We start from the raw sequence: 21,977 nt of genomic DNA, 5'->3' as shown, positions 1-21,977 counted from the left end.
GACAGCACCGGTGTAACAAACGGCAACAGCACCACGTGCTGGCACACCCTGGGTAAACGGCATGGGATGCTCTCAACTGAACGCAAGCTGAACGTGCATGCCATGTGCATGCCGTGCAGCAGCTCCTGCCACCTATAAGGTTGTGTTTGCTATTTAGTATTAGTTACTAATGTAATCAGAAGTTTAATAAAAAATAATAAAAGCATATTTTTTTATGTTTTACGTCCGCTATCAGAAATTCGTAATGCTTTTGCCTCCTGCATCCATTGTGTGGGCATGTAGTCATCGCTCCACATGGTATTGTTTGTTTTGCGATGGCGGCAGAGACAATTGGAGCGGGTGACGCGGGGGTATTGACATCGATGTTGGATTTTTCGGCCTTAGTACTCGGCCTGCATCTTTGAAAGCAATCTCTGAACAGCCGCAGTCAAGGAAGTGTGCCGACGTCTCGCCAAGTGTGGTAGCAATCGCTGAGCGTACAGAGCTGGTAAGTGGGAGCAATGCCGAGTCGAAGGTGCAATGCTACAAAGCGTCATCACAGTGCTCCGCAAAAGAAATTTGTGGCTTGCGAGAATGTCACCGCTGATGAGATCAAAAATATTGTTTTCGCGTTTTCTTTTCTTTACCAGTCAGTACAGGCTGGTCAGCGGTTTAGAACTGCGGCCGGAGCAACTTCTTCGTAGAGGGATTTTATATAAAGCATTTTGTCACTGCCTTCTAGGTAGAAAAAAAAAAAAAAAAGGAATTAAGTTTGGATTCTTTGGAGTGTCTACAGTTTGGTTTAAAGAAATGTATGTCTGGCATTTGAAACGTCAGAACACCCAGCAGGTCATTAAAATTTACATGTTTGATTAGGCTAGTTCGTGATTTGCGACCAGACGCCCCTTGAAGGCGCTTCCCAGATATCCAGCCCCGACAAGTTCGGGTCTTATCTATGTTGTTCCGCGAGATACGAATATGTACGGTGCCTGCGAAGTATAGTCCAAAATGTCCTTTGGTTATCGGTGTCTGGCCTTATTTTTGCAAGGGCTGCTTGTTGCGAAATGCCCCTCTGTGATCCTTGATTCAAAGCATGCAGCATAGTTCCGCGCTTGTTTTCTTGACATCGAATTCGTCGTCACGTTAAAGGCTTAGAGCATTTCATTTCCTTCGCATTACCTTATCGCTGACTGTGCTGCGTCATTTCTACTTTATGGCCTTTTATCTTTAAGCGGCAAAGATAACTTTTGGGGAATATCGGCTCCTCCTGCACATCGTCTATGTGTTTGCTTTAGTCCCTCAGCACCCACTGCACATTCTAAATAAATATATGACACCTAAATGTCAACATTGACCGAGAAAACACTTTTTTTTTTTTTTTGGCAGTTAAGGGCAGCAGCTACAGCTAATCGTCACTAATTTTGAGATGATTAATACAGGGTATTTCTCAGTTTCAGGAATGAATTCCTCAGACAGGTTTCCAGTGAGGCTGCACTAAGACACTGCGGCAGTGCAGCATACATTTGTTGTCTAATTTAGTTGTGAAGAGTTATTAAGATCTAGAAACAGATATAGAAGTAGCAATTGAAAAGAGAAAAACATATTGAAAGAGTAGAATTACTTACCATCTGCAATTAGTAGATGGTAAATGCTAGACTAGTAGATGGCCTTGACAGGAAAGGCAGAACGGTAGGCCTGAAAATAAACATCAGAAAACTAAGGTAATGTTCAACAGCCTCTTGAAGGAACAGCAGTTTACAAAGGGTAGCAAAGCACTGGAAGTGATAGGCAAATATGTCTACTTAGGACAGGTAGTAACCGCAGATCTGGACCATGAAAGGGAATTAACTAGGAGAACAAAATTGGCATAGAACGCATTTGGCAAGTACTCGCAAATTATGACTAGCAGCTTACCGATATCGCTCAAGAGGGAAGTATAAAACAGTTGCATCTTACCAGTACTTACCTATGGGGCTGAAACATGGAGACTAACGAAAAGGGTTTTACTTAAGTTGAAGACAACGCAGAGGGCAATGGAACGAAAAATGGTGAGTGTAAGGTTAAGAGATAGGAAGCGTACAGAGTGGGTCAGAGAAATAACTCGAGTTAATGACATTCTAGTGGAAAGCAAGAAGAAGAAATGGGCATGGGCAGGGCAGGGCATGTGCTTAGACAGGACAACCGAGGTAACAAACTGGATTCAAGGGAAGGAAAGCGTAGCGGGAGCGGCAGAAAGTTAGGTGGGCAGATGAGGTTAAGAAGTTCGCAGGGGTCAAGTGAATGCAGCTAGTACAGGACCGGGTTAATTGGAGGAACATTGGAGAGGCCTTCGCCCTGCGGTGAGTATAGTCTGGCTGATGATGATGACAATTAGTAAAATGTGCTTATGGGAAGTTCAAATGCACGAATAAAGCAACAGTAAGAGACAAAAATTGCTGCATTTTGTTTTCTTTATGCATTGTGTAGGAGAGGCTTGGGAAGGTGCCATCAATTACAGACTGAATTGCCTGTAACATTTTGCAAGTCAATCTGTGAAAGAACAATAAACTATGGTGTCACCATTTCACAGTCTGATAAATGAGGCAGCCTCATCTTGCTGGTCCGTGCATTTGTTAAAGGCTGTCCAATGTAAAAGAAAATTGTGCCAGTTATATTTTCATTTCATATACGTATCTCATGCTTGCAGTTTTAATTTCTCCAATAGCAACAGTTGCCTGTGATACATCCAAAATTTAAAAAAAAAAAAAAAAAAAAAGAAATCATTTCACTGAAAGGCAACGTTCTTAGATAAGAGACAGTTGGAAAACTGTGTGGAGTGGACCCAAACAGGACCGCATTGCTCCTCCCCCACACTGTGGTGGATGATTAAAGCGGAAACTTTGAATGCTACTAACCGTTTTCTTTCAGCGAGCAACACAAAATAAAACTGCATTTGCATTTTTTAAACACACTTTTATACGCATGAAAAGCCACCGCGTTTGCAGACATATCTCAAGCAGCCAGGAAGTAGACTGCACGCTTGAGCCGCATATGCAACCTCCTTGCTTCGAACGCGTCAGTAGACGCGGTGGTGGCTTTCATATGCATGCAAAAGTGTGTTTAAAAAATGCAAATGCATTTTTATTTTCCGTTGTGTTGCTGAAAGAAAAGGGCTGGGGAGGGCCGCTGTGGTCATTTTGAGATTGGCCGGGGCGCCCGATGGCCGACTGCTTGGGCCCACTCCGCAGTGTGGCGCGCCAGCACAATTTTCTAACTGTCTCTATCTAAGCATGTTGCTGAAAGTTTACCAACTCCTTTCAGTTGCCTATTATAGTTTGTGGCATAACCGTGGGTAGAGAACTCTGCATTCTCTCATGCTGCAGAAAGCCGATTGTTAAGCATGTCTGCATTGTGTTTAGTTCCACCAAGTACGAGCTCATATAGCCACTCTTTTTCTCCCGATTTCTTTAACCAGGCAGCTTTGGCCTGCTGGCATTGTCACCCTAACAGCGTCAACAACTGAGGAGTCATGGCCGTGGAGGTAGGCTGAAACTTATGTTTTCTTTGTTACTGAAATATTACACCTCCCTACAGATCATTGTGGTCAGGTTTAGGCTGTGGATATTCATGTCGGATTAAATCCCGGCTGCGGTTGTCGGTTTTCTATGGAGGCAAAAAGCAAGGCACCCACGTGCTGTGTGATGTCAGTACATGTTAAAAAACCGCAAGTGGTAGAAATGTCTGGAGCTCTCCACAACGGCATGTCTCATAGCCAGAGTCTCTTTGCGACATTAAACTCCAGGAACTAAACCGAGCTATTCATGGCACTCTCAGCAGTTTGCAACGACATTGCATCCACTCTTGAGATCACTTTCCCTGGGAAGCCAAAAGAAAACGAACAAGAATTGAACGGAATCTCTGTCCGCTAACCTAGCCGCAAGTCAGGCTAGCAGTATGCTGCCTATTGCTGCACATTGTACACTGTTTTGTTTTCTCATGTGCTTTCTAATACACATTTTTCACTTTCCTTTGTTTACCATGTGCCTAAAGTCATTTTCTTAATTATCACAATAGTTCGCCTTTTCTTAGTGGGCATCGTCTTTCTTTTTTTTTCTTTTTGCAGTAAGGTGTTCATTATTTTTTTTGTGCGTTTGATTGCCTGATGAAGAACCAAAAATGCAAGGGGGGGGAGGGGGGTACAGAAACTTTGCCCCATTTGTAAAGGTCCAGTGGAAACTGGCACTGTGCAGGTGAGACAGGTCATGCCGGCAACTGCATATCCGCACATTTAGCTGCTGAGCAGTCATTTTCAGTGTGTACAAGTACAAATTATTTCTCGTAGAGGGACAAGCGGCAAACGTTCACTTTTTAATTGTGCTGGAAAGATTCAAAAACACCTTAAGACTTCCCCAGGTTGGCATGGGTGGTGTACAGGGTATTGGTGTCGTAAAAAAGACTAGTGTCCGCCTAAACATGCTTAATGCCGGTTTGTGTGCTCTGGTCTCTACCGCTGATGCAGCTGGAAGTGTGTGTGGACTCGGTGGCTTCGGCGCTCACAGCTGCAGAGTCCGGCGCCACCCGACTAGAGCTCTGCGCGGGCCTGGCTGTTGGAGGCCTCACACCCAGTCTTGGTCAGTAAGCTTCTGCCCAAGGCCTCAGATGATTTTTTACGTCATGTTCTAAGAGTGTGACCTCTAGGGAGTTCACTGTGCTGTAAAGCCTTTTCTGTGACTATGTCCTGCTGAATTTGAAAAGGGTAAAACAAATACGACCACAACTAGACCGTGATTAGGTTTCAATTGTGTGGCAACGCGAACAGGTAAGCTTCACTGACCACTGCTTCAAAGCACTCTGCTGTCACCGCTGCCGACCACCCTTCAAGGTTTAATGCCCCTCTCTTGCGCTATGCATTGCAATTCCAGCACGCAATAAATTCTAGCACACCGCTATCACACTGCCCTGTTAAAACTGCTCCGTAGAGGATTTCGAGCTCTTTATCGCAGGACGAATTTTTCTGATAAAATTGGATTTAACGTCCCAGCTCTAGCCTTTAATTAAATCATTCCAGAAAATAGGAGTCAACCAATGTGCGGAGTGCCTTTCAAGTAATTGCGTGGTGGCGTGGCACTCTGCCATCAGCGAAGCAATAAGAGTGTCCTTTGAAAACAGCCCACCTGCTTCGAGCTTGTTTCAGTGATATATTATTTTAACCACAAATATGTTCCAGTTTTATCAAAATATTTTCGTTGTGCTCAAAAGCACCAGTAAAGAGAGTACTTTGAGTATTTGGGCGGGTTAAATCATTTTCATTGACAACAGCCGGGATGAGGCCCTGTCTTGCAAAAGTAAAACGATGTATGCATATTTTTATTTCGTTGGCTTAATTTGTGGCTATGCTGTCTGCGACTAAACTATGCCAATGTGTTTATGGAAACCAGAAAAAAAAAGTAAAAATACTCGAGAATACACTTGAATGTACCTTTAACGTTGACTTCGTATTTGGTTGACTTGGCCAAACTGGCTGCAGATTTTTCAATAAAGAGAAGTTGCTGCTTGTTAAGGCCATATATTATCTCCGCATAAACAAATTCAAACAAAAGCAGTTCTAGGTTATGTGAAACAGATTGTAGAAGTGAAGCCTTGGGCTAGTCGGTTTGCGATTTAAGTGTAAAAATAAAAAAAGAATGTTGTTTCTGCGTGGCTCTTCTATTTAAAACATGCTATTCACTTCCAACATGTGTGCAGCCCCTTTCAAAAATATACTGCCCAAGGAGTTTGCTTCTGGATCCTACAGCTGGCCTAGTGTCTTTAATCTTGCGAACCTTGGAGCTGCTAGATGTGCTAAGGACCTCCGCTACGCAACTTAGAATCAAACTTCTTCAGCAGTATACTTTTGACAGGAGTTGTACAATACTTGTGCTGGGTGGGCTCTATCTCGTTACAGAATTTTCCTGCAAGATTTTTCCTTTTTTGGGGCATAGTTTTTAGTGCGTAGCACTACTAGCCGCAATCACGGAATTTGTTGATGTCTGTCCGAAGGCGCTAACTCCCTCTTTTCGTGAACTTGAAGTGGAGAAAGAGAAGATGGCGACGCGCGCGCGTCGCGCTGCTCAACATTGAGGAGGCGGAGCGGCCACATAGCTTCAGCAGTAGCCGCTCTCTCTCTCTGTCCATCCGTCTCTCCGTGAACTTGAAGAGGAGGAAAGGAAAGTTGCGACACCCGCATCACGTGACTTAACACTGAGGGGGCGGAGTGGCCGCATAGATGCACACAAAGAGAGTAAAAAAGTGAGAGAGGGGCGTGTCAGTTGCAGACGTGGCGGCTATCACTGGACAGCGTTTCACAAGCGTGTGTTACTCCGGAGTGCACAGTTGTGTGTCGCTCGCGCGTCCTGAACTTCGGCATCTCTCCCCTCGCATCAGTCACTCCTCAGCCTTCACGGACAGCAGACATGCACGCGCGGTGCTCTCTGGACCTCGGCTCCGAGCCGTTCACCGCGCCGTGAAGCTGCTTCTGCTTACCCGCACAGCACTGCCTTAACTGACGCTCGCCTTCAAGCGCGTTTCCCTCTCTCTTTCTTTTCCACTATGATCCCACCCCAGACTTTTCAGCCACAGAGCGGTGCATTGTAAAGATGTACATTGTGCCTGTTTTCGTTCATTTCTAAAGATAGTGTAAGGATAGCTGAGGACGAGGACATGGCTGCGCCGCGTATTTGCTTCGCGTCGCAATGGACGAAGCCGGCCGGTCATGCACTTCGGCGCAGGTTCGCCGTGTTTGTCAGGCTGAAGTACAACGGTTAAGCAGTGCTATGCACCTACTTCACATTTGGTTTTTTTTTTAACCATTTATATATGTGCCAAAAAAAAAAGTTCTGAAAGCCACTCCACTCATTCGTGTTGCTCAGGCACGTTCCTGGCAGTCCGGCTACGGGTCACTGTGCCGATCATGGTGTTGGTGCGTCCAAGGACTGGTGACTTCTGCTATGCAGCCGAGGAGGTCGATGCGATGGCGACCGACATAGCCCTGTTCCGGCAACACGGCGCCCACGGATTTGTCATAGGGGCACTCACCAGGTGATGACTACCGCATGTCGTACTAATCGCCAATCCTTGGTCAAGTTGTTCGTCAAAGGATTGGCTGTTGCATTTTCCTTTGTGTGGCGACTTCGGCATTCCTTCTCGACGCTCGTAACCTTCCTTGGCTTTCTGTTGCCTATTTTCCTGATTAGAGGCACTTTGTGTAGGTCCCCAGGAAAATTTATATAAAGTCGCACTTGTCGGTTTCACAGTGATAACCTTCTTTGTCCGACGGGCCTTTGACAGTTGTACAACATAGGTGTCCGAAGACTGAACCGAGCCACAAACTAATTTTAAAATGTCGTCGGGAGAAGCACTTCAGTTGAGCCAACTGCGAAAGAGAGGCCCCTTCTTAAGCTGTGCATGTCGCAATAGTTTAAAATTTTCTCAATTCAGAAGTTCAGGATGAAACACTTTGAACTCCTTTGTCTTGCATCATCGGCATTAATTTTGTCTCAGTATGTATAGTAAGCTCACTTCTCCATCAGGCGCTCTGCGAAGTTTGCAGTTTGTATCATTCTTCGCTTCTTAGCTAGTGTATGATCGAGCCATTCGGTAAGTATTTAGGATTTGACCTTAATGCTCGACCAAGTTCTTAGCTTCTTTGAATAGGTTGGCATTGTTCTGGCCACAACTTTTACAGAAAAAAGTCAGAATTGGTTAAGTTAACGAGTAAAAGCCTGCAGGATGATAATTAAAACCAATGTCCCCATGGTGCTGAAACATGGAGGCTAATGAAGAGGGTTCTACTTAATTTTAGGACAACACAGAGGGCTACAGAACGGAAAATGGTAGGAGCAACTTTAAGAGATAGAAAGCGTGCAGAGTGGGTCAGAGAAATAACTCGAGTTACTGACATTCTAGTGGAAACCAGGAAGAAGAAATGGGCATGGGCAGGACACGTAGTGTGAAGAGAGGATAATCGATGGTCGCTTAGAGTAACAAACTGAATTCCAGGGAAAGGAAAGCGTAGCAGGGGCCGGCAGAAAGTTAGGTGGGCAGATGAGGTTAAGAAGTTCACAGGGGTCGAGTGGATGCAGCTAGCACAGGACCGGGCTAATTGGAGGAATATGGGAGAGGCCTTCGCTCTGCAGGGGATATAGTCAGGTTGATGATGATGATGAAAAATGTGTCCGCCTAACCTGTGAAATTCGAATTTTGTTTAGAGCAGTTATTCTGTTTGGTGCCTGATGTTGCAGTCTGAGAAGCTGAAGTTCTGCACGCTGAACGTCAGATAAAGAAATCCTTCGCAGAGATGAAGCCACAGTAAAATATTATCTGAAACAAACGGCTCCCCATGCCAGGGCAGGCTTTAATCCAGACTGCGTAAACTCTGAACAGTCCTGCAAAATGCAAGATAGTTGACAACCTCGTGACCATACTTTGGAACAGTGTTGTTGAAATGTGCAAACTAACGTTATTGTTCAATTTTTTTTTTTTTTTCCCCAGGGAGGGAGACGTCGATGTGCCTACCTGCCAGCGCTTGCTTGGTGAGTGCACCAGCCAAAACTAGTTACATGGGGTTTTATAGCGCATAAGCGACTGTGGCTATCGTACAGCAAACACAAGGTTAGATGTTCCGTTATGTTAAGGGCCTAGATATGGTACTTGTATTTGACTTAAATTATTGGCTTTCTTCAGAAACGTAAGAACAAAAGAAAAATCCACTAGTAAAAACGATGGTGCGTGTCACTTTTTGGTGAACCCTTTTGGGAAAATTTCAATTCGGTTTTAAAGTGACCAGGAGAAATGATGAAATTATCTCGTAAGTTTTAATAATCAACCCCCCCCCCCCCCTCAAAAAAAAAAAAAAATGCTGAAAACCATTTGCACATTTGCATCACAGTAATTTCATCTAACAGATGCCTGGAATATGGTTGTATACATTCCAGATGAAAACTTAGCAACGACAACAATTTTTCGAGGTTTCTGCAAGTGCTCTCCTTTTGCGCACACTGTAAGGAACGTCGAAGAATTGCTCCAAAATCGCAAGTACCACCGCAACCCTTTTCGGAGTGCGACGCAGTAGCAATGGTTCCTCTTCATAAACAGTCCCTTTGAGCTTTGAGGATGGCTCACTGCATGAAACTCTGCATTAGAACACCATGACACATCTCAGAATAAAACTAGAAGACCGGGGAAGCACAGAGGCAGTGTCCGAAATGGCACGACTGGCTGATACGCACGGCCAGTAGCAGGGAGATCTATTTGTACAATCACTAGCTAACAAATCCAAGCCCATTTATATCCTATTTAACAAGTGTTTGATGTCCTAATTTTTGACGGTTGTTGGCTGGAACAGTGCTTTCACTTCAAATTATCTAAATTGCTAAGTTCATGGTGGCGAATAAAGGAGATATTAGTATAAGCAATATTACCAAGATGATCAAGTACTGCATAGACTAGTGCTACTGCTTTGGAGATCTTGACGTTTAAATTGCAAGTATAAGGGCTGGAAGGTCCTGCTTTAGGCTTCCTTTGTAATAGGTTAACACCACTGGCATTGAAGTTGAGCGCGGACATCATGCAATAATAGTAACAATGAATGCTGCTGACGAATTCAGCTTGCTTTCACCGAGTTTCTCCATGACGAGCATACGGTTCGAATTTTCAAACTGAAAGCAAGGAGAGCCGACTAGCTGCGATTTATTGCAGGTATTGCTTTAAGCATTCTTCTTCCTACTTCCTTTGTATCTGATATCTATTGCATATTCTGAAAGAAGCAAACAAGGAGCTCAACTTTGTTTTATTGCATTATGCATTCTGTTTTGCTAATCTTTGAAAACAATCTTCTCAGCTTGCAAAATACTCCAAAAGTAATTAAGTACTCGGGTACCGCTAGATTTTTTTTTTCCGGGCAATTCACTGATTTAACTTCGACTTGAAACTCCTGACAAGCAGGCTTAATGAGAACAGTTTGCAGCTGAGTACTAGAGAAACAACTGAGGGACCTTTTGACCTTTCAGCTGCTGCTGGCCCGCAGGTAGACACCACTTTCCACAGAGGTAAGGAGTGGTATTCTTGTCACATTTATTGCAGCAGTAATAAAGAGCACCTAATGCAAATTCTGCACATCGCATGGCAGTGACAATGCCATAGCAAACAAATGCCATCAAAAGATGCGGGATATAATTTGATTTGGTCACAATATAATCATGTTTTTAAATGGCTGCATCTTTGGCCGCACATTTTTAGAAACTACATCTGCTCCAAGCTGCTCCAACTTACCTACCAAAGTAATCCAGAAAACATTTTTTGTTGCTGCGAAAATTGCTCCAAATCACAGTTCGGTGGTAGCAGTACTGCTTGTTGCTCTGGATCAGTGTTACGTCGCTGACCGAGTGTACTGGTGTGGTTTGCAGTGGATGAAGATTTCTAATGAAGACCTTGCAGTTAGGCTGTATATTGGCTAAGCATTTTGAACGGCACAAGAAGACCAGGAGGAAGCAAAAGACACCTGGCCTTTCTGCGCCGTTCGAAAACTCTTCAGCTTCGCCAACGTGCCCATTTTCTGTTCTGCTGATGTATACCGGGTGCTTCAACCGTACTCGTTCAGCATTTGATGTTGCCCGGAATCCGGAGGCTGCCCTGGAACAGGTGATTGAGCTGGGCTTCAGGCGCCTGCTGACAAGCGGCCAGGCAGCCAGCGTGGAGCTGGGTCTCGACCTCCTCTGCAGACTGGCCACTCAGGCGAGTGACAGGCTGGTTTAACGGGGCTGCTAGGGCGAAAACATTTCTTGTCTCACGAAAGTCATCACCAGAACGTGTGAACAGAGCCTGTCAAAAGTTTGTCGGCAAAGCTTGCCTGTACAAACTGACACTTCAGAAAGAAAAAAAAGGAACAGCGGCTACTTGGTTTTGAACCCATGCCAGAATAAACTGATCAGCTTCCGTGGCCCACATACGAGAGCACTATATCATCACTGTAGCCAATCACATCTCGTTTAAAACTGGAACACTCAGACGTGAGCATTTCTCCTTCTGCAGTGCTCAGTTTTTGTGCATGCGTGCACACGTGTGTGTGTGTGTCTGACTGCTTTGTGTTCATCTTTATCGCAGCTTGCGTATTGGTGAACAGTTGACATCCATATTTAACCAGGTTGCTTTGTGAAGTATGGTACAATCTCACTGCAGTAAACTGAAATTCATAACACTGATGTGGTACAGTTAGCCGGTCCTTCCATTTGACCTTCTGTAGCCAACTTCTTTTTTCTTTTTTTTGCTATTTTATGAAGTTTAATAATCCTCTCAGATGCCACTTGCTTTCATCCACCATGTAAACAGTATACTCAAGCCTTAAGCGAGAGAGAGAGTCAGTTTTGCAGCACAAATTACCAGTAGTTAAGCTTCTTCAGAGACATACAATATTTCGTATAAAGTGTCCCAATTAATGGAAATGGCAGCATCGAAATACTGATAAACACCAGGAAGATTGTGAGAAAATACATATTTACAATGCATTTCATGGAAGTCAAAGAAGGCCCACGTCTTTCGATGGGTGCGTGCACGTTATTGGCAACGCGGGCGTCGACCCATAGCAGATAGAAGTCTGGGTGTCGCACTTTTGCCTGCCCAGCTGTGCGGCTGTGAGCAGGCATGCAGTGCATACACGTAGGGAGCTTGCATAGTGTTGAGGCTACAGTAGTGGATGCTGCACAGCGCTGTCTCGTTGGAGTTGCTACGCTCAGCCGATAGTGCACAAAAAGGATGTTCCAGAATAGCTTGAGGAATTTGGAGCAGATGTCGCACGCTTTGCTACTGGACCGAACATTTGAAATTACTGAGCATTTCCATCAGCCTAGGATTGAAGTTTTGCATTTTGCCCCTATATTGCATCAGACTTCCACATTTTAATGTACGCTGACTTGAGTCCAGAGAAGAAAACAAAAAAATGCAAACATATACAGTAAAATCTCGTTACTAGAGACACTTGGTTATAAGAGACACCTGAAAATGGTTTGGTTGGTTTTCCTATGTTTGCCATGTTAACAGCATTGCCTACAAGAGGCATAGTTACAAGACACACTCTGTTACTAGGGGAAACTTTTGCAGGTCCCTAAAGTAACTTCTTCACCTTTATAAGAGACACAATTAACCCAGGTACACTCATGTAATGCAGCTGACTCTTACCAACTCATATGTGCGGCAGTTTAGATTCCCTTATCTAAATTCTCTTCCATATCAGTGTCCTTTGTTTATTGCAATATGCCGGGAACCAAGAAGTAGTGCCTCCTCTTGACTGGGAAGTCAAAATGTCCCTGTTTTTTCAGTCACACAGGAATGTGATGACAGCGGCTGAAACAACAGGGACATTTTGACTTCCCAGTCAAGAGAAGGCACTACTTCTCAACTCCCAGCATATTGCAACAAACAAAAAACACTGATATGGAAGAGAATTTACTTAAGGAAATCTAAACTGCGGCACATACTGTATAGTTGGTAAGAACTTTTGGTTACAAGAGAAACCTTTTTTCGGGTCCTTTGAGTGTCTCTTGTAACAAGGTTTGTTCGCAAAATAGCGGAAATGTGCTGGTCTTTGATGTGAACTCCAAACTAGTGGTGGTGCTTGAGCACATCGAAGTGATGAGACTCCACGTTTAAATCTGTCACGTCAAAAGAGTCAGACTTAGTTCAGTTATGAAGGGTAGAAGCAAGCATTCAGTTTGCTGCTAAGTCTGTTCCAAATTGTTCCACAGGTCAGTTGCGTTATTTTAAATATTTTTACATGTTTTGGCTATCTGTCTTGTCTCGTCGGAGACGCAGGTCTTGCTAAAATTAAAAGCGTTTGACCCTAGAAACATGCTCCAAAACGTGATTCGAATGCTCCAGACTCTCATTTTATTGCTCCAAAGCTGCTCCAAAATGCTTGAGCCTACTTCTACCCCTGTAAAGGCACCACAGTCCAGATCAGAAACCATGAAGTGTATTAAGCAGGTTTCGCTTAGTTTCAACTCCACATAAACTTTCAATCCCCCTTTGAGTGTGAATCATGGTGACGCAACTGCGTGGCCCAATCTTGCTTCCTTTTACCCGCATTTCTAATTTTGCATCACTAGATTGCAAAACCAGCTACAGCACTGTTAACAACATAGCATGCCGCCAGGTACTCATTGTAATCCCCAACTTTTCTGCACTTTTTTTCAGGCCAAGGGCAGGATACAGCTGATGCCAGGTAAGTGCCATCCATCATTTCTTGTGGCATCTTGATGTTTAACAAGAATGAACCAGATGAACTCGGTTATGTAGATCAGTGAACAGGCATCCTCGTTAATAAGCCATCCCAATCATACAAGGTTGGCCTGCATTTATAAGCTAACATTTACGAGGGCTTCGGCACAAAGGTGTTACATATTCCAGCAATCTGGCCGCAGAAATCTGCATCACGGAATGTGCTTTCTGCTGCACTTGGACGCTTTGATGAAAACTGCGAGAACTTCTTTTTACGAATAACTAATATAGTATACCTCCTGTGAAGCGTGGATATTGTGTAGAGACTAGAATTCATGTTAACTGAGCTCAACGCTTAAGTCTTGCTCGCCCAAGCAACATGACATGACATCACGACGCGACTGTTAAGCACATTTAGTCTATGTGCACCTTGGTGACTACAGCAACCAGCAAGGTGTACACATAGGATAAAGTTCTACCTGCAGCTGAGAAATCAGCCTCACAAGTCTTTGCATGACTTTAGCGCTTTTGCTGATAATAATACTAGACTAAAAATGACATTCTAGTAGTAATGTCACTTCGCAGGCGGCGACAGAAGTTTGTGTGTTTTGTACGTCCTCATTGTCGCAGGTATTGCATCTTGATCAGTTGATCTAAATTATTTAGTCAAATTGCATGCAGTGACACTCCATATGGCAACCTCTTCTATATGGAGACACTACTTGATGGTGACTCACAGTCATCTGTCATGAGGGAAAAAAATTTCACAACTCGGGCACGTATGCTGGCATCGCCTTTAGGGCAGCTGGGTGAAGTGCAAACTAAGCCTCAGGTTATTATAACTGGGTAATTTCTGAATGTATTATGCACCTTGCATGGAGAATTAGTCATATATGTACTAATACAGTCAAACCCACTTATAACATTACCGTTTTTAAGAATATATCAGATATAACAGTTAGCAGCGCTGCACCGTCAGGTTTGCCATGTGTTCTTAAAAGGAACCACATACTATTGAATGTTGTCATATTATATTATCGGTTATAACAATCAAATATGGTCACTGAAAGTCAACAAGAACGCAGAAACGGGGCGACCACTAAAGCGCGTGCATCCGCGGAGACGCCGATGCAGCAGCAATAAAAAAAAACATATTGGGACAGAGCACATCGAGCCAATGTGTTGGTCAGGTGCGTCGGGGAGGCTTGCATTACTCAGGGGAGGACAGAGTGCTTCCTCAGGTGGAGGAGGAGGGAAGGTGTAAGGTGTCGCTAGGCACTGCCATTCTGAGGGAGAGCTTTGAGTGCACCCCCTCAAGACCACCCGTGGCCTAGGGAACTCGCGTTCTCTCTGCCTCTGCATGGTGGAGCAGTTCATTCTGAGGGTGCGCTGATCATTGTGCGCTGCGCTATCCTCCGTTATTTGCTTTGTCCAGGCCCCCACCTCGCGGTTGCACATATTTTGTGGCAGGCGTGTAGCAGCGTTCGTGCACGTGTCTTTCTAGCATGGCTCTCCTAGTGTGCCATCATGGTTGCCACGATTTTGCTGGCCTTGGATTTTCCGTGAACAGCAATGGAGGACCCTCCTTCACTGGAAGTGCAACTCAATCGACGCAGAGGAGGAAGTGAACGGCAATACCACTAGAAGTTAAGCGGAGCATAGTACATGAGCACAAGGACGGCGTAAGTGTGAGACTTGGTGTGCAAGTATGGCTTGATGCAACGACAATATCGACAATCATCCGCAATGCACTCAAGATTGAGAATGGAAGTGACACCAGTTGCCCATGCAGTGGACGACGGGCACAAGGACGGCGTAAGTGTGAAACTTGGTGTGCAAGTACGGCTTGATGCAACGACAATATCGACAATCATCCGCAATGCACTCAAGATTGAGAATGGAAGTGACGCCAGTTGCCCATGCAGTGGACGACGGCCGCAAAAGGATTCGACACAGGGTCTACAAAAACGTAGAACAGGAGCTCTACCAGTGGTTCTTGAACGCCCGTGCAGCGAACCTGCCTATTAGTGGCCCGATTTTAGTGGAGAAGGCACTTCACACACATCCTGCGCAGCACCCAATTTCCAGCATGGTCGTGGTTGGATTCGACCAAAGAGACATTGAATCGTCTAGAAGGCAGTCATGGGCGAGGCAGGATCACTAGATGTGGACACTAGGCAGAAGTGGCTTGAGGCAACACTGCCCAGCACCTGAGAAACATATGCGGACCAGGACTTGTACAGTGGGGACAAGACTGGGCTGTTTTTTTCAAAGACGCACGCTGTCAATCCTTGCCGCCCTTACAGGGTGGCAAGGAAAGCAAATTGTGCGCAGCTGTTTTCTTGTGTGCCAACATGGATGGCAGCGACAAGTGCCCCACCTTCGTCTCATAGGGAAATCCAAGAAGCCGTGCTGCTTTCGAGGTGCCGCGAGGATCCCGTTTCGCTACCATCATAACGGGAAACCACTGATGACGTGCTAACTTTTCTATGAGTGGATGGTCGAGTTTAATCAGCGAATGCAGCACGAAAGCAGGAAGGTGGAATTGGTGCTCGACAATTGCACTGCGCACCAAACAGCTCAGAAGCTCTCGCATGTGGAAGTTTTTTCCTGCTACCTAACACCACTGCAGGCTTGCAGCCTATAGATGCAGGCGTGATTGCTCTCTTCAAAGCACTGTATCGTCGATGTATTTTGGGTAGGCTTGCGCTGAACCTCAACATTTCTGTTCAAGGATGCCGACCGGCGCCAGACTTGAATATCTCGCTACTGATGGCAGTGCAGTTCATGTTTGAAGCATGGGCAGAAGTAAGCTCCTCCACCATCATGAACTGCTTCTGGAAGACTGGCTTCGCTGGGGATGCCGGCGACGCGGAAGGTCGCGAAGCTCCTGCCGACACAGCGATGACCGAACTTTGGTCCACAGTGAACGGTAGTGACGACGACGCATCGGGACTTTAGGAATTTTTACGTGCCGACGATACAGTAGCGACAGATAAAGAGCTGACAGACGAGGCTATCGTTGCAGCAGACACTGGCGCAGAGGATGGTGACAGTACCGACGACGACGATGAACCGGAACCTCTGCAGGTTGCGTCTGACCAGGAGGCTTTGAGAACGATAGACTCCTTGCTGGACTTTGTTTTTGCTGAGAACCTTCCACGGCACTATGTCCAGCAGTTGGATGCCCCGCAGAAAGATGTCGGCCAGATTGCCGTGAAACAATGTTTACGAATTACGGGTTTCTTCCCGCTACGAAATAAAAAGTGTAAGCTACCTCGTTCTCATTAAATGTGTAGTTTATAAGGTTTTCTTTGTTTTATTGGCCTAACCCCGTTATAGCAATGATATTTTCATGGCACTTCAACATTGTTATAACGGGGTTTGACTGTATGTCTGTGATGGTAGACTGCAGCAAGATGCATCCACTTCAAGGGACTTCCATACTTTCGCCTTGTTTGCAACCAAATAAATTAATAGTGCTTGATCGGGAGATGTTTCAACAGCTGCATTTAGCCTTTCATTAATATGACACTTTTTCAGGTGGAGGTGTCAGCGAGTCCAACCTGGCCCACCTGCTGCACGCAACGGGCGTCCGGGCCGTGCATGCATCTGCCAGCGAGCCTGCTCCCGCCGCCATGACCGCCTTGTCGTTCGGAGAGCACCGCGTCTGCAGCGCCGCTCGCGTTCGCGCATTGTCCATCATCATCCGTTCCCAGGGTCAGCTTTAGCCATCAAAAAGGCAGTAGCTGGCAGAAAAAACTTAAAATTTTAAATTTCTTGCAGCCCTGCCAGCTTTGCCTAAATGTTCCTGGCATTCCTGTAACATGTCGCCATTACTACAGGCCCCACAGGGAAGAGACTGTGGCCTTCTCATCTGCCATTTTACATGGCATAGTCCCTTAATGCTATTTACTTTTACCTTTGTAATGCACCGAACCCACAAAATACAGTTATTTGGCATTGTTTATTAAGGCAATGTATGCATGCATTTTAATTGTGAAGGCAGAAAGCAGGCAAGGTTGGTTGCTACATGATTCAGCCAGTGAAACAAGCAATGAAGTGAGCAGAAACAGAGACAGGGGTTTAAGCAGGATATTGCCAGTGCCCTGTCTGTTTATTCTGTACTATTTCACTGTCCTTCGCCGTGTTCATTTATTAATAAATATTGCCCAACGTGGATCAAGACAATGGGCTACAAACTGGTTCTTGGCCTGCAGACTGGGCATCATGCGACATTCTGTTTCTGGTGAGTTGGATCTGCAGTAGTTCGCTGGGTACAGCTGGCGAAGAGGTTGCGTGCGTTACGTTACGTGCATTATGGCCATTACGTTACATGTTACGTTACATGGTTACATGCATGACGGCCAAAATCTGGGATGCGCTGCGACAACAAAAAATTCTTGGCATTTTTCGCCAGCTGCACACAGCGGGCCAGGCATGGGTCTAATGCATTTCAAGTAGAATGTCACGTGACGCGCTAGCCAAGAACCGGTCCATCATTTGAATCCATCCTTAACGCTCATGCCCCATCAACACCTTGTCCGCAAACATGTGTGGAAGATGGTAAAACCTTATTGTCTGTGCTATGGTTTTGTCTTTCGTTTCTCATCCTCACAGGTGCTGTCCATACACCACATGCTGACAAGCCTTTATTAAGCGGAAACTGTTGTGCCAAATTTCTTTGCTGACACTCGGAACAGTAAATGCGAAGCTATGGATGAATGTGAGCCAGTAAGTTGAGTGATAATAAGGGAGTAATTACTCATTTTCATCCACCCAAGCACTGGCATACGGCTACAAAATGATTTTCTTCCTTGGATGATTTTGTGTATTGTAATTTGTATTAAATGATTCGTAATAAAAGATTGTGAAGTCTTTTGTACTCTACAGGCGTGCGACCAATTAGGGTGGAATTTCACTAGGAACCCTCGGCCCACAGACCAGGCATGGTGCCTAGCATGGCGAAAGACCATGAGCCGGGCATGTACTACACAGGGGAAAGTGACACATTATGGGACGCTTGGTCTCTGGTATGAATAGACCTTTATTATATGAATACTGCACCAACATACCCACCATGTAAAGGACAAGTGCTGTAAAGAGGCCCTCTTATGAAAAGAGAGAGTTTTATATATGCACACACACCATCACCTAGATGGCTGCCCCTGCCAGAAGTGCTGCTCGTTCTCCGAGTCATTAATTGGCCTCCATTGGCAGGGGCCGAGTATAAAGATAAGAATGGGATACTACTATGGAGGAAGAAATTCATTGAATTTCTGCATGGATACAACTGCAGTAAGTGTGTCACACACAGTTCCCTCCGCTACAGACAGTAGTCCGTTTTAAAGCTTGCTGCTTGTCTAAATTAGGATCAAGTTATAAACATAAATTTCGATGTATCTGGCTTGTTTGATGTAATGAAGTACAGTAAGAGCTCGTTATTTCAGAAAAAGATTGGAATATTGAATTTAATCATTTTAGACTAGTGCAACTGTGATGATCTCTATAAATTCTTCACTGTGTGCACTCTGTCGGAAGTGTCGAAGTAGAACTGCTGAAAAATGGCAAGGGCCTCCCCGGCATTAATTATTCCTTCCTCCATGCCGACATCCTTCGCGTTGCGATACCAGCAGTCCTCCCTTGAAGCGGCCTGTGCCGCAAAGCTTCACGCACACAGCGCGTCGAATAGAATTTGGCGAGCACGCATTTTCGGAACACTGGAAGAACCACACGGATAGAAGCGCAGAAAACATCCAGTACAACAAGTGAGTGTCCAAAATGCCGCACAGCCGCAATTGGTTAGCTGTCTGATACGCGGACGATAGCCGCCGTTTATTGCTCCGGACGAGGGGCATTGATAAAAGTTTTTCACCACCACCACCGTCTCTGCGGTCTGGTGCGAATGGAGCGAAGCTCGTAAAACCGAAGCCAATGCTAAGTTCTCTGCCTATTATCCGAGACAAGGCAATGTTGTGTTAGTCACACTTAGCTGTTGCGCACGTCCGAGGTATGTGGTAAACTCCAAAACATGCAGTTGATGTTTGAGTAGTGCTGATGTGACAGCTGCTTTCAAAGTTAATCGTACCTAGAAGCGGCATAACCTAGAAGCGGCTGCATTCACTTGGCCCCTGCGAACTTCTTTACCTCATCCGCCCACCTAAATTTCTGCCGTCCCCTGCTACGCTTTCCTTCCCTTGGAATCTAGTTTGTTACCCTAAGCGACCATCGGTTATCCTCTCTTTGCACTACATGTCCTGCCCATGCCCATTTCTTCTTCTTAATTTCCACTAGAATGTTGGTAACTTGAGTTATTTCTCTGACCCACTCTGCACGCTTCCTCTCTCTTAATGTTACCCCTATCATTTTTCGTTCCATAGCCCTCTTGGTTGTCCTCAACTTAAGTAGAACTCTCTTGGTTAGCCTCCGTGTTTCAGCCCCATAGGTGAGTACAGGTAAGATGCAACTGTTGTATACTTTCCTCTTGAGCGATACCGGTAAGCTGCTAGTCATAATCTGCGAGTGCTTGCCAAATGCGCTCCATCCCAGTCTTATTCTTCTTGTTATTTCCTTTTCATGGTCCGGATCTGCGGTTACTACCTGTCCTAAGTAGACATATTTGCCTACTACTTCCATTATTTCGCTACCTAGTGTAAACTGCTGTTCCTTCCCGAGGCTGTTGAACATTACCTTAGTCTTCTGCATATTGATTTTCGAGCCTACCTTTCTACTTTTCCTGTCTAGGTCATCAATCATTATTTGCAGTTCATCCCCCGAGTTGCTTAGCAAGACAATGTCATCAGCAAATCGCAGATTACTGAGGAATTCTCCATCTACTCTTATCCCTAACTGCTCCCATTCCAAGTCTGAATACTTCCTCTAAGCAAGCTGTGAATAGTACTGGGGAGATTATGTCTCCTTGCCTAACACCTTTCTTTATGGGAATTTTGTTACTTTCTTTATGCAGAACTATGGTTGCTGTGCAGCCACTATATACATCTTCCAGCACTTTCACGTATGGCTTGTCTAGCCCGATTTCGCAATGCCTGCATCACCGCCGAGGTTTCAACTGAGTCAAATGCTTTTTCGTAATCAATGAATGCTATGTATCGAACCCGGATATATCGAATTCACGGAATATCCCCTTGAAAATCCCATGTAGAAGTATAGGAAAGCCGCGTCATATATCGACCGGTCGTTCGAGATATCGAACTCCGCACCACGCACTAGAAAGTGCGCCTTCCCCAAAGACGATCGCATCACCCTTGGCCATTTGCCTCGTGACGTTTTCGGGCCACGCGCGGAAGGAATGAGAGGGCACAGTTCGGCGACGGCTGGTCTGGGCAGCGCCGCGCCCATTACCCAAAGGCGCGCGCGTCTGCAGTTACCGTTTCCCGCGCGCCAACACATGACGTTTTCAAGCCATGTGCGTGGGTGTGCCCATTCTTTTGCCGAGCTATCTCTCTCCTTCAGCACGCGCTACAAATGCGCCAAGCCAGCTCTGCCCGTTTTCAGACAGACGTCGGACGCTTTCTCCAACGTGTGTTGCGAGCCCTCTGCGCGCGGCGGCTGACGTGGCTATGGCGCCTGCGAAGAAACGGCAGCTCTGTTTTTCTTTTTTTGCGAGTCTTGTGTTGTTCGGACGTTAAGAAGCGGCAGGGTTTTCTTTCTTTCTTTCTTTCTTTTTTTTTTTTTTTTTTTTTTTTTTTTGCGGAAGACACTGTCGGCTGCTGCGATCATGACTTAAATCTAACCAGGCTTGTGCAATCAAGCCGTCACGGGCACTTTGCCAAGTTCGCTTCCCGCCACCGCAGGAGCTATCAAAAGATAAACGCGCCCCGACGTTATCGCTGCGCAGCATCTTGGCACGCTGCCAAGATATGGTGGCTAGCCACCATAGCCAAGAAATGAGCTGTGGATGAGACGACCGAAACGGAGTGACGCGCGCCATCGAAATGGAAGCGAAAACGCTCGCGATTTCTGCCGCGGCGACACAAACCTTGTTTTGAGCTGCCGCGGTGGCTCGAGCGGCGAGGGACGCAGTTCCAACAAGTTAGAAAATTTTCACTCTGTCGCTGACGCTCGTCGCTGAGATCGCTCAATGGCTTGCATGTGAGCGAGCTGGCCTTAACGCATTTTTTATTTTTTTTTTCAAATTCTCGGGTGCAAAAGTGGAGGGTGGGTTCATTATGCGAGTGGGTTGGTTACGCGACAAATACGGTATCGCTTTTTCGCATCGTAAGTGCAGTCACAAGCCGATTTCTGTATATCGAATTATTGATATATCGAACTAATTCGCGATCCCCTTCGAATTCGATATATCCGGGTTCGACTGTATAAGGGCTTGTTATATTCCGAGCATTTTTCTATCACCTGATTGATGGTATGGATATGATCGATAGTAGAGTACCGTTTCCGAAAACCTGCTTGATCCTTTGCTTGATTGCAGACTAAGGTTGTGATTACCTTAGTAAATACCTTGTACGTAACAGACAGTAAGCTGATTGGTCTAATTTTTAAGGTCCTTAGAGTCCCCTTTCTTATGAATGAGGATAATGTTTGCATTCTATATACTGTCATATATTGCATGCTAAAATTACCACTAGTGCTTATAATCAATCTTTACTTCGCCTACAATGTGTTTTTTGCCCTCAAAAAAAGACATTTTAGCATGAATAAAAATGCAAGAGGTGTGTTGAACTTGGAATACTAAAGTACATTAGGCCATACAAATGAGACAAGCCACACTATCGGCCAAGCTTAGAAAGCTT

The 21,977-nt window shown here is 45.3% G+C and overlaps 1 protein-coding gene across 1 annotated transcript; it reads left to right on the top strand.

Moving 5' to 3' along the window:
- Positions 1–283: 283 nt before the first annotated feature.
- On the top strand, positions 284–18,072 carry LOC146176379 (copper homeostasis protein cutC homolog). The gene is made up of 9 exons (XM_084582722.1): positions 284–487; positions 3,434–3,499; positions 4,478–4,589; positions 6,867–7,035; positions 8,488–8,528; positions 10,005–10,043; positions 10,595–10,728; positions 13,183–13,210; positions 16,750–18,072. The coding sequence occupies exons 2-9, from the start codon at positions 3,488–3,490 to the stop codon at positions 16,935–16,937; spliced, it is 723 nt and encodes a 240-aa protein (XP_084438848.1). The 5' UTR covers positions 284–487; positions 3,434–3,487; the 3' UTR covers positions 16,938–18,072.
- Positions 18,073–21,977: the final 3,905 nt, after the last annotated feature.

This window comes from Amblyomma maculatum, chromosome 10, assembly GCF_055883805.1.
Source record: "Amblyomma maculatum isolate TAMU_Amacu chromosome 10, ASM5588380v1, whole genome shotgun sequence".
Classification (NCBI taxonomy): Eukaryota; Metazoa; Arthropoda; class Arachnida; order Ixodida; family Ixodidae; genus Amblyomma; species Amblyomma maculatum.
Note: the sequence above shows the minus strand (reverse complement) of the source record. Positions and strands in the feature narration are given on the sequence as shown.